The sequence below is a fragment of the Pelodiscus sinensis genome, chromosome 5 (assembly GCF_052426305.1).
Source record: "Pelodiscus sinensis isolate ZL-2025 chromosome 5, ASM5242630v1, whole genome shotgun sequence".
Taxonomy (NCBI): Eukaryota; Metazoa; Chordata; order Testudines; family Trionychidae; genus Pelodiscus; species Pelodiscus sinensis.
In genome coordinates, this window is record NC_143056.1 from 40,535,177 (window position 1) to 40,548,308 (window position 13,132).

Sequence of the window (13,132 nt, forward strand, 5' to 3'; positions counted from 1 at the left end):
AATGTTAATACCTTAAACAGCACATGAAGGAGTCTTGCATTTTGAATGCTCAATGTGACATTTGGGCATTTCAATGCCTAATTAATATCCCCAAGTGCCAACTGTAGCACCTTACGGTTGGTTTCCTACATCTAATGAAACTGCCCACATTTGAAAGTTGGGTTGCAAGCAAAAAAGATGACTGATTGCCCAGAATTATTCCATCATTAAAGAGGAGCAGTTCCAGGTGGGAGAAGAACTGAACCCACATTTCTAGGATTTAAGACATTTCTTTGACTCTCCCACTTGCTCCCACAGTTTGCAGTTTCAGTACAGATCAGTATCCAAGGCAGACTTCATTAATGCTTTAGAGACTAGGAAAATAGCAGCACTAGTCATGACTGAATATGTTTTTACAGCTCATATTGTGAAATGTTTCAAATTTTTCTAACCCACTTGGACACACTATCATGTATCATTTTTTCATTTACATCCTGTAACGGGTCCACCCACTGGTGAGCACCAAGTACTGCTGTGCAGAATCCTTGCCTGGTTGTCTAGTTGCCCTCAAAGTCCTGGAACCAGGGCCTGACTTGTCCTCTCCATGGTGCTAGTAAGTCTCTTCTTGTGGCAGGTCTGTTGCCAGTGGGTCTGGGTTTTACCCAGATCTAGGCTCAGCTCACACTGGGAGCTAGCTATAGTGCTGATTTCCCCAGTCAGGGTCTAGACCTGGCTAGGTTAAGCTCCAGAAGGGAACTGGCAGGCCCCAGCCCTGCAGCTTCTTTTATACTCCTCTGCTGGGTCCTGACTGGCTGCCTCAGAGACAGCCACTTTATAGTGTCTGGAGGACCTCTTCTCCACTCCTCCTGCTGGGATGGGGGTGGCAAGGCCACTAGCCTCCTGTAGGAGGTGCTGGGGCCTAGTCCAGCCCATTACATGACCACACTGGGAAATTCAACAGCAACAGAGTCCATTCCAGGGAAGTATAGAAAGTTCTAGTTGTAGGACTGAATGACTTTATAATTATGCCAACTGAGGATAACTATCTCACCAAGCTTTCTTTAATATCGGTCAAATCAGAAGACTCTGCCAGTCTGCAAGGTGTATGCTTGCAAATTACAATTCACACCTACAAGTTCCTCAGGACTAGACAAATCAGATACTGAGAGTTTAATTTCAATGGACTAGCCATGTCATTTATCCATCCCACAGAGTCACTGAAATGTGCTCCACTCAATCTATCCCAAAGCAAACATTGTAACGAGGACATGGGATGAGAAAACAGTGTACCTGCATATACATTTTGCTTTTATATGCACTGGTGTAAATCTGTAATAACTTCACTGATTAGTTTTCAACATAAAATGGGCACTGTGCCCATCACTTACACCAGTGCAAGAGCAGAGTTTATTTGATGAGCGTTGACCAAAGTAACAGGAACAGACTCCTGTGTTTAAAACAAGAACAAAACTTCTTGACCCAGCAGTTTCTAACATTACTGAATATACTCTAAGTCTATAGAGTGTATAGAGTAAGGCTATTTTTTTCTGCCAACCATCCCATTAAATCCAGGTTGCATGACACGTAAGTCACACTTACATTACAATACCAGCACTTCAGTTTGCATCAGACACAGGTGTAGTGAGAAACATGTTCAACAGACATAGAACAAGAGCCAAATGCATCTAACCTTGCTTTGGAGCCAAAGTGAGGTTATCAATGACAAAAAAGGCACCTGAAGCCTCCGTGCTTGGCAGAGATTTTTAACACAAGATGGCACACCTACCTTGCACAGGTCCCAGCTGGACTCTTGCTGTCTTGTAACAGTCAGTGGGACTTACCTTTCCAGTTCCTTTTCAAACACATATCCTCCCGTACGCATTTCAGATTCACTGGCATGGGCACACACAAGCACCTGCTGGCATTTGGAAGCTGGTCACCACATCTGAGTCACCATCACTCAGCTCAAACTACTCTCTGACTGCCCCACATGGCTTTCCGGCTGCCAGCTCCGAAGTGGAAACAAATGTCCAATTACAGACTCGGGAACCTAGCTTGTTGACACTTCAGAGTCTGCCTGAATTCATTAGCAGCAGTGTAACAAGGGCACAGCGACGCTCTGGAGCTGCGAAGCCCATTAGGAACAAGGAAGAACATGGTGTCAATAATCCCTTTAAAGCTCTCCAAGACACTTACTTAAATGCTGCTTAACAGATTCCAAGGTAGTGCTTCCTCTCTGCCACCAGCCTTATAATGTGGTATGCTTAGCAAGTGGAAGCTGAACAACAGCGCAGTGCCAACGTGGGAGGCTAGCGACCAGATGTGACACACAGGGAACTACACTGGTCATTTTATAAAAGTGGACGAGAGCTATGGAGAGTGAGGTCAGTACGGCAAGAAGATAGCGATGGTGCCTGCTACCAGCCAGAGCTCAGAGCTTACCTGCCCACTGGCCCAGACAATTCAATCAATCTCTTTTCCAAAGAGAACTCTCGTAAAAGGTGCTTATTGATTTGTGGAAGGGAAACTTCGCAGCTGAACAGTGGGGTACTTTTGTTGATAGCCTCTTTGGTGAGAATTTTGGTCCCAGAGGTTTGGCCAGACGCTTCCAGTGGGCAAAGATAGCAACATTACTGTTCCTTGGTGGGGCTCGTTATACTTAATCAGCCAGACCTTGGAACTCCAATTGAAACATACTGTAAGTGTTCATATTTAAATCATCATCATGATTCAGTAATGGTCCGAAGTACTTGAGTGCACAATGTTGTACTTACTGCAGTATGCACTCAAAAGGAATGAATGCTACAGGAAATACAGCACAATACTGTACATATTGAAGTACTAGCCCACAATGCTGTACTTACCCCCGTGTTCTCAACCATTACAGTAAAATATTATATTTTGTAAAATAAAGGAAATCAAGTGATACTCCTAAAGCTAGATGCTTCCTAGATATTACCAAAGGCTATCGAAGGAGGGAAAAATATCTCTACACAGCTCATTTTTACCCCCAAAGTCATTATTAATCGAGGCCTTAGGGCAGATCTGTTGAGGGGAGAACTCTCAATATCTTGGGGCAAGGGAGTTCAATGTTTTGAGGAATACAATTACATTGCACTTCCACATTTAATGTCCCATCCAAGTTTAACCAAGCACTTTAGTAATTGGAGCCTAAATCTCAATGTTTACAGAAAACCAGCACTTCAAGAATCATTGCTATTCACAGAGTGGAATTATGTTCAGCAGTTCCATTTTGGGTGCACAACTTAGCCATGAGGATTCAACCAAAAACGAACCCACAACAAGATTGCAAAACTATATGAGCCAAAGCCCCAAGTGTTATACAAGTATAATTATTACCAGATATGTGTAATTATGCCTGGTTTCTGTAAACCCAGACATTCAGTAGTCATTCTTATTAGATTGCTTTGCAAAAGTGAAAACAGGATGTGCACATTCAGCAAGGATTGCATTAAAACTAGATCAAAGAGAAAAACAACCTACTGGATCTGACTTCAAGTAATCCAATCTTCTAAGTTTCTTTCTATGAAGCAAATGACTTGGTTTTTCTCTTGGGAAAGTTGGGATTTGAAAATATCCGCCCTAATTGTTTTCCTTGCCCCCACAACACAAGCCTCCCAACTCTGCACTAAATCTCAGACGAGAAAAGTTGACACTCACGGTCATTGCACTGGCTCCCAGAGTATGAAGTCATGGAACAGTCACAGGTAAAACCTTCCCACTGTTGATTACAGATGCCCTGATTTGCACAGGAATCTTCTTGGCAGGTGGTGCTCGGTCCTGGAAATGGAATGAGGAGGAAAGCATGAGAAAAAATCAGGAGAATTGGTTAACTGGTAGCTCTACTTCATCATCCTCATCATGCAGTTCAGAAAAAGTAACCCAAACACTATTTTACATTTTTGGGCATGCAACAGAAATTCTGGATAAACAGAACACACAGAGAACTGCACACTTGGCAACAAACAGCAAACAGTGACACAAAGCAGAAAACAGCAGTGAACAACAGCATATTCCCTCTTATGCAGGCTCAGGAGGAAGGCTTAGTGTGGCGAGTGTTCGGCCCATGAGGCAGAGTGCCATCATGTTTATCCTGTTCTTTTCTCTATCTGACTCACTGGCCACAAGGTGGCCGAGTGGGCAGCTTAGTGGGAAGGCTGCCCTTCCTCTTTGTTACAAAGATTCAGGCTGAAGGGAGCCTTAGACCAGCAGTCAAGCCTTCAGCTTGATTCAAGCTACGGGGCCATTTAGATCAAGATGAAACTTTGCAACCTGGAAGTTCGGAACCTGCACTCACACCAGGCTGTGCCTGTGTGCTAAAGGTGAGAGTTACTGCACTCTGTCCAGCTTTATAAAATGACACAGGGCCATCAGGAAACCTGCCAATAAGACCTTTCAATGGGCAGAAAATGGACAGCTCTGGTTGATTGGTTTACATTTCATTATGAAGAGCTTCCTACACTCCCTTTTGGACTGCATTTGCCAACCAAACATGCTTTCATTGCTGTACTGTTCTGGGAGACAGTTTAATATTGCAATGCTGCTCTGAGATGCTCTGCTGCTTTGACACAAGTAAAACCAGCAAAGTGTGGTGGTGACCAGGTAAAAGGAGTTCAGCTCCTACAGGTCTAACCAGGAAGTGGCAGCTGCATTTTTGATCACCTGACAGAAGCTGCTCATCTGCAATAATGATTAGATGTGTGCACACATGTAATCACATGCACAGTCTCTCTCTTGGAATGCTGAGCAGATGGCTCTAGGGATAATTATCCAGTATTCTGGAAAAGAAAAAAGAGGGAAAGGTGGGCAGATGATTAACTAGCCAGGCTGTTCAAGGCCAAGCTAGCCATCACTACGCTCCCCTGGAGAATAGGGACTAATAACTAAGGCTACATCTAGACAGCAGGGCTATTTTGGGATATTGGATGTGTCCCGAAATAGCAGTTCCGCATCTTTAAATGAGCTTATTATTTCAAAATATATTTAGAAATAACAGGCAAGCTATTGGATCATCACTGTAATCCTTGTTCCACGAAGGTTAAGGGATTTGTCAGAATAGCACTTTATTTTAAAATCTGGCGCTGTGTAGACAGCACCAAATTTCAAAATAAACTATTTTGAAATAGCCTCGCAATTTTGAAACTAACCTATGCAATTTGCTTAGGGTAGATGCACCCTGGGACAGCTCTGTCCTTTTATGGCACCTTCCCTTGCAAAGTGTTTTTAAAATAGCAGTTAAGTCAACCTCAAGGCCTGCCAGTGGGCTAGGTCAGTATCATCTCCTCCATTTTCCCCAGAGGATAGTAGAAGCACAGAGAAATTGAGGCCAGTGTTTTCAAATCTATTGACCTAGAGTTAAGTAACTAAATCCCTATTTATATACTTCAATTGTTTTCAATGGATCCTGTAGCTATTCAGCACCTCTGAAATGCAGGTCACTTGTTTCGGTGCCTAAAGGTGATTTATGGTGCTTAGCTTCAGATTCCTCCTTCCTCACTCCTCCTCCAATGGAAAAATTGGACCTCAGTGGTTTGCTCTAAGCCACACACCTAACAAGTGGCCTAAGCAGGAATAGAGTGTTGAAATTGTAATCCTCAGTCCCTGCTCTAACCAGATCATGCTCCGGATCATGAAAACAAGCTGAGTCTGAGGGATCTTTGAATCTCTGGGACTTACGTGCTTGTCTCCCACTCCAAGAAAATCTCTCAGCTTCTCCCAACCACTTTACTTCTGAGCTGTTACAGGCAGAGGGATCCCATCTTGCTTCTTTTACAGCAGCTGTGCCCTCACTGAATGAACTGGGTTCACTGGGCAAATTTAAAAGTCAAGCTTTCTGACTGAATGCCTGGGACAAACCCGAGGCCTTTCTGGCTGCCCCTCTAGCAGAGAACCCATTTTAGACTTGCCTATTAGTGAAGTGCCAGCAGCTGCCTACTGTTCTGAAAGACTGATGTGAAAAGCAGCAGGTTGGGACTATAACTGGCTATTAGTGCAGCAGAAAAACGTTGAGCTTTTGTCACAATCCAAACTGCTCTGCAAAAAAAGCCTCAGGAAAATATAGCAGCAGTTAGGTTGCAAACATTCCTATGTCTGACAAACTGCCCCACTAGGATTGCAGTTATAAAACGGGGATAACACCATCAGGAAAATGGGGCACTATGTGTGTAGAAGAAGGGGGTGTCCCTCTCTTTCTCTCTTCCTGCTTTTGCTTTTACTTACACTGGCATAAATCCTGATAAATTCAAACAATGTTCTTCCAGAGGGCTGCACAGACGATCTGAGGCCCACTTCAGATTGATCCTGACCCATACAGAGGAGGGGATGTTAGTTTAATTTGAAATAGCTCCTCAGCTGGCATTTCTAGCTGTGATTTTCTGAGTAAACAGAGGAGGAGGAGGAGGAGAAGGCAAAGGGGTGGGACATCAAAGAGGGCTATGCTTCCTTTGTACTGTAGGATGCTGAAAAGCAGTCCCACCTGACATAAGCACCCCATCCCCAGGCTAACCCCAAACTCTGTCATCTGTGCACTATTGATGCTCTCAGAGTCATTTATAGGCAGATTATGAAACTATTAAGAGGGTTTCTTGATGTCAGAGCTGCACCCATCTAACACAGCAGCTAAATGTTTCTAATTAGATTTGTCATTTTTCCCTCCACTTTCTATACTGCCCCCAAGAAACTTTATTTCAGTTAAATGGATTTGGCAGCAGAGATCATTCAGTGGGGACAACTTCTGTTGGGATGCTTCAGAGAGGAAAGACAAGAACGCTCCCTGAGAAGAGGCTGAGTCAGGAGTTTCAGTAATGACTTGGGAATCTGAGCCATGCCCTGATTGGCACCAAAAGACACTGTCAGTAGTCAGAGCCAGTCAGGGGGAGAACTGAAGGACATAGGAACAAGGTCTCCTTGGGGTATGTCTATACTACACAGCTGTTAGTGATACAGCTGTTTGGCCAAAAGTCAGTGTAAGTACAGTCCACAGGTTTACTGACAAAAAACTTCCACCCCTTTAATACCTGCCACAGCAAAGCTTTTGTCATTGGGTAGAGGGTGGGAGTTAAGCACCTGAGAATGACAACAGCTTTGTTCCTTAATTGCCAGTGTAATCAAAGCTAGCTGCATTGTAAAGGGAACAGCCATGCCATGGGTGTTATATAATGCATATGGAGCCTGAAATAAAATAACCCATGATGACAGTCTGAGGAGGAATTTTTTAAAAACCTCATGACATATAACAGAAAAAGCTTGAAATATGATCTGTTGTATTTAGAGTCACTTGTTATAGATGTCACAGCAGAGAGTTGGAGTTTTACACCTTGTTTCACTCCTTAGTATTATGGGACATTAGCATGGTAACAAAATCCTAGTTTCAGAGCTCTTTTGCTCCTGCTGCTTACAGTCCTTGCCTGGCACGTCGTAATCCTGTTTGTGACATCTGAGCTTCATCCAGAGCAACTAACAGGTTAGTCACAGTGGATTAGTATACTTGAACCTCTTCAATTTGGCAATTTTGGGATTTAAGATATGCTGGATTATGGAATTTTCCATACCATTAGGCTACGTCTACATTGGCCCCTTTTCCGGAAGGGGCATGTTAATTTCAGAGGTCGTAATAGGGAAATCCGCGGGGGATTTAAATATCCCCCGCGGCATTTAAATAAAAATGTCCGCCGCTTTTTTCCGGCTTTTAGAAAAGCCGGAAAAGAGCGTCTACACTGGCCCCGATCCTCCGGAAAAAGCGCCCTTTTCCGGAGGATCTTATTCCTACTTCAAAGTAGGACCGAAAGCTGAACTGTGTGTGGCAGGTAAGCATCTCCTTCTCATCAACAGAAGTTGGTCCAATAAAAGTTATGGCCTCAACCACCTTGTGTCTCTACTATCCTGGAACTAACATGGCTAAAACCACATCAAGTGTGGAGTGGTAAGTGAAAGTTAAGGGTGTGGAAAGTGAGAAGGGGATTTATTTCTATATTGATGCAGCATCTCTCAGACTATGTCTACACTGCCCGCTTATTTTGGTATAACTCATGTTATTTCGAAATAACAGAGTGCACGTCTACACAGCAAGCCCATTATTTCAAAATTGATTCAAAATAACGGACTTCTTACTCCGACTTCTATAACTCTCATTTCACAAGGAGTAAGGGAAGTTGAAGGAAGAACATTTTTCCTTTGACTTCCTGCTGTGTAGACAGCGCCTAAAGTCGAGTTAAGGTACTTAGACTTCAGCTATGCAATTAACGTAGCTGAAGTTGCATATCTTAACTCAGTGTTAGCCCACAATGTTGATGTACCCTCAGGTATTTGGTTGGCCCGTTCCCTGATGCAATCTACTTCTCTGGTGAAGTATCTTTGTTTGGTGAAGATGGTATTAAGTGCATTACAGTGCGTACCCTGGACATTGTCCTAAGAGCACATTCTGTGGTATCTGAGTGCCTGGCAGTAGAAAACAGATTTCTTGGTGTGTGTGGAGTGTTTACTGGATCTATGAAATCAGGTGAGGCTGCCAGTAGGGTTCAATTGTAAAAGATGACTGTAGGGTCCTGGGTGCTGATGAGTGTGGGAGTGTTGCAGAGAGTGCTGAATGGATGTGTGGTGATGGAAACAGACCCTGGGTTTATGGCTTATTACAACACTCCATAACCTATTAATGCCTCTTTTTATCCAATGATTACAGAGGTGGTAACAGTAGCAATGTAAAATGCCATTTAATCAGTTAAACATTGAGTTTGACTGGTTAATCAGTTAAGTGGGATCCCATGGGTAGGGGGCTTGGCATGGCCAGAGAAGCCCCCCGGGGCAGCCAGCCAGCAGCATGGTGGGCCCAGCCAGGCTGGAGTAGGCCACCAGACCGAAAGCTGAACTGTGTGTGGCAGGTAAGCATCTCCTTCTCATCAACAGAAGTTGGTCCAATAAAAGTTATGGCCTCAACCACCTTGTGTCTCTACTATCCTGGGACCAACATGGCTAAAACCACATCTCTCATGTGTGTGTCGGTTTATACATTTTTAATTCATAATATATGAGTTTGCTCTTGCTTCTCTCCAAGTTTATATGTACCCTGACCATCTTTGCCGTTTTGTATAGGTTTTAGGCTGGAGTCCTTGGCCTTCTAAGTCTACTTAGCACTGTGTAAGGGGTGCAAAGTGAACTTAAAATAGCCAGAAATGGATGAAGAAAAATTTCTCTTGGGTAGGGAAACTTTTGAAGCAGCAGCAAAGTGAAAGATGCAGTTGGCCACTTCCTGTTCCAGTTGCTCTCTGCCCTGGACATAATCTAAGAGGACAACTAATGGAGCTGCTATTGGGATAACGTACATGAAGAATCCTTGGACTACTCACTTGCAGCTCTAATTTACCAAGTGATGCAAGCTCAGTGAGCTGCAACTAGCTTCATTATGGGCCTCTCTTCTTACAGCAGAGAATCAGTTTCTATTTCTCATGGGGGATAGGTGGGCAGCTAGATTTTTTTTCTTGTCATCTCTCTCCTCCATCCTTCCATTATAAAAGAAAGTCACTGCCTGAGGCTACAAGCCCAGCACTCCTGGCCAATTGCCGCTTTGGGCAATTTCTTTCTGCCTTTCTTTCCTCACAAAATTTCAATGATTTTTTTCTCCGCCCTCTTGATCTACAGTGTCTGCCCATGTTTCTGTACACTGTTAAAGCTACCATGTCCCATCCCAGAGACAGGTGCATTTCTCTAGCACATGAAGCAATTTCTGCTGTGTCATTTCCTTTTGGGATGAAAGGCAGTATGAAAATGAAAGATGTCACCCATGAGTTACCTAAGAGATGATAAACCTCTTATGTGCTTTGCTCATGCTTGGAACAGACTGTGAAGCTATACAAACTGCTCTGATCCTGCATGTTACACCTCCTTTCGTGTACTGAAAATCCAGTCATTTCAACACAGTTGAGCTATTTTTGACTATGTTGTTTTCTTTGCAATGATGGGCTAAAACACAATCTGGATGCTGAGAAAACTTACAGGGATGGCCATTTCCACCCTCTTCTAAAAACGCACTGATATTCAGATCTCGTTCCCTTGAACTTTCAAAGAGTTAGAAAGGGACGAAGAAATTACCCATGTCAGAAGCCACCCCTCCACCGACTTCGATGGGAGCTTCGAGGCAAAGAAAAAAATCCTGTAACTGGACTGGAAGCAAAAAAGCAAGTCCATCTTGCTAATGCCAGGAGGAGCTAAATTTAATAGCCTTCAGACCTCAGCTCTTATTAAAGAAACAGTACTAATCCATTCCAAAACTGCATGTCAGAGATTTTTCTCTTAGTGGTACCTGACAGTTTGGCGCATTCACATTCTGCTGCCGTAGGCTACTGTATGGTGGTATATAGGATGGTGCACTACTGGACTGCCTTCAGTTCCTTCTTACCAGAGAGACACTGATCACAAGGGGAAGATTAGTGAGCTGTGGAATGGACATTTCAAAGTACAAGCAATTACAGAGCAGGTTCACAACTATTTCTTCAAATGATTGCACTCATCCATTCCATTTGGGGGGATTCACAAACAGTTCAATTTGGAGCTGGGATCAGAGTCTACCTAAATGAGGACCACACACATGAGTCTGGCCTCATCTCCAGATGGCAGAGAGATAGCATACTGTGATGAAAAGGTATGCACTGAAGACCATGCTACGGCTTCACAAATGTCTAGGTTTAGGATAATAAGCACTTCAGCTAAAGAAGCTGTAAATGATCTCATTGAATGCACTAATACTCTGCTTGATACAGGTACACAGCCAAGTCAAAACACATGGGTATACAGGGCGATATTAAAGATGATATCCTGTAAGAAGAGACAGATTTTTCATCTCATCTACAACCACTAAAAGCAATTGTGAGGATGATCTAAACTGTAGAAGCCAGTCCGAGTAGAATGCTAACCGGACATCTATAATGTATTGTATCTCCTCATCTTTATGAATCTTCAGGAAGAAAGAATTCAGGTATAGTGCTTGATTGATATGAAAGTGAAAACCCCTTTTGTAAGAAACTTTGGAGATGGATCAAGATAAACTTTGTTTTTTTGGAAGACTATGTATGGAAGAGCAGACATTAAGGCATACAATTCACTACTCTCCTGGCAGCAGTGACTACCACCAAAAAGCCTAGCTTCAGAAAGAGATGAAAAAAAGAACAGGTAGCTAAAGATTCAAAGAAAGGAACCATTAATTTTGACAACACCAAGTTCAAGTCCCAGGGGAAAACTGATCCTCTGCCTGAAGGTACAGCCTTTCAAATAAACTTTATTAACACAAGACTGAAAACCCGCTAAAGACTATCAATTGAAATGTGGAAAGCCAAAAGAGCTACTAGATGAATCTTGATGGAACTAATAGCTAGACCTTGTTGTTTTAGGGAAAAGAGAATATGATATAGTGGAGACCGGATCAGAGAAACCCCCTTCTGCTGGGAACCAATGGAGAATCTCTTGAACTTTGCCAGCTAAGTGTACCTATTGGATGATTTTCTACTACAGGCAGTCCCCGACTTACGCAGATCCGACTTATGTCGGATCCGCACTTACGAACGGGGCTCTCTCACCCCGGAGCTCGCAGGCAGCGGTCCCGCCACCTCGACCTCTGGGGCGAGAAAAGCTGCTCCCGGTGCCCCTTGTCTGCTGGGGACCGTCTCCAGCAGACCAGGGGCACCGGGAGCAAAGCCGCAGCCGCGGTGGGGTCCCACACCTCTAAGGCTTTGCCAGAGCAAAGCCTCAGAGGCGCGGCACCCCGCTGCCGCTGCGGCTTTGCTCCCCGTGTCCCTGGTCTGCTGGGGGGGGGGCGCAGCTAGTGTGCCCCCCCCCCAGCAGACCAGGCTTTTGTTGTGGACCCTGGGGCAGAGCAGCTGGGGCGTTGCCGGTTGGTCCCGCAGCGCCGCTCTGGGCACTACTGGACCAACCCGGCAGCACCCCAGCTGCTCTGTCCCAGGCGTCCTGATTCAGCCGCTGCTGGTCAGTTTCAGCAGCGGCTGAATCAGGACGCCTGGGGCAGAGCAGTTGGGGTGCTGCTGGGTTGGTCCAGTAGCGCCGAGGAGCGGTGCTACTGGAGCAACCCAGCAGCACCCCAGCTGCTCTGCCCCAGGCGTCCCCAAGTCAGCCGCTGCTGAAACTGACCAGCGCTGACTACAGGAAGCCCGAGGCAGAGTTGCTCTGCCCCGGGCTTCCTGGAATCAGCCGCTGATCAGTTTCAGCAGCAGCTGACTTGGGGACGCTTGGGGTTCTTAAGCTGAATCTGTATGTAAGTCAGAACTGGCGGTCAGTTTCAGCAGTGGCTGAATCTGGACGCCAGTTCCGACTTACATACAGATTCAACTTAAGAACAAACCTACAGTCCCTATCTTGTACGTAACCCGGGGACTGCCTGTATTTAAATACCACACCGTGAACCCCCTTAAAAAATCCTATTCCTGGAAAGTTACACATGAAGCACCCAGAAGGGCCTGAAGGTTGGGGTGAAGGAGGCAATCATAATCCTGAGAGATCAGGCCCGGATCTGGTGGGAAAGTCGGCAGAGCTTTGACCAAAAGGGACAGCAGAGTTGATAACCAGTGTTGCTGAAGACATGCTGAAGCTATAAGCATGACCTAAGCATAATCCTGTCTGATTTTCAACACTGCTCTTGTTATGAGTGAGACTGGAGTTAACTGGTAGAGGAGCATGTTTGTCCAGGGCAACAGGAAAGAATCCTTGAGGGACCCAGGCTCTGACCTTGTTGAGAACAAAACCAGTGACATCTCCTGATGCACAGAGATCTATACGGGGCATCCCCCAGAGCCAGAAAATTGACTTTGCAGATGGACAGACTGCTTGTGATAACTAGTCAACAATCTGCTTAACTGGTCTTCCAGATTGCTCTTCACGCCCAGAAGGTGAGACTTTGAGGCTGACTGAATTGGCAATGCACAAGTCCCACAGCCTGGTTGCTTCTTGGCACAGCAGAGTCGATTGGACCCTTCTTTGCTTGTTCACAGAGACAATACAGCTATGTTCTATAAGTATTTGTAGGCTTCTTCTTTTGATATAGAGAAGAAAGGCTTAACAGATCTCTGGCACATATATAAAGAGTTAAATCCCACATTGACTATAAACTAGGGAAGTTAAAGACTAGTCGACT

At 44.7% G+C, this 13,132-nt stretch overlaps 1 protein-coding gene across 2 annotated transcripts in view; it reads right to left on the reverse strand.

Annotated features, from left to right (window-relative positions):
- The window catches only part of NRXN3 (neurexin 3), a 1,560,739-nt gene that overhangs the window by 804,624 nt on the left and 742,983 nt on the right, over window positions 1-13,132 (reverse strand). For both annotated transcript variants that reach the window (XM_089778404.1, XM_089778402.1), the window contains one exon: window positions 3,661-3,780. In XM_089778404.1, coding sequence (XP_089634530.1) covers window positions 3,661-3,780 — 120 coding nt within the window. The remainder of the gene's footprint in view (window positions 1-3,660; window positions 3,781-13,132) is intronic.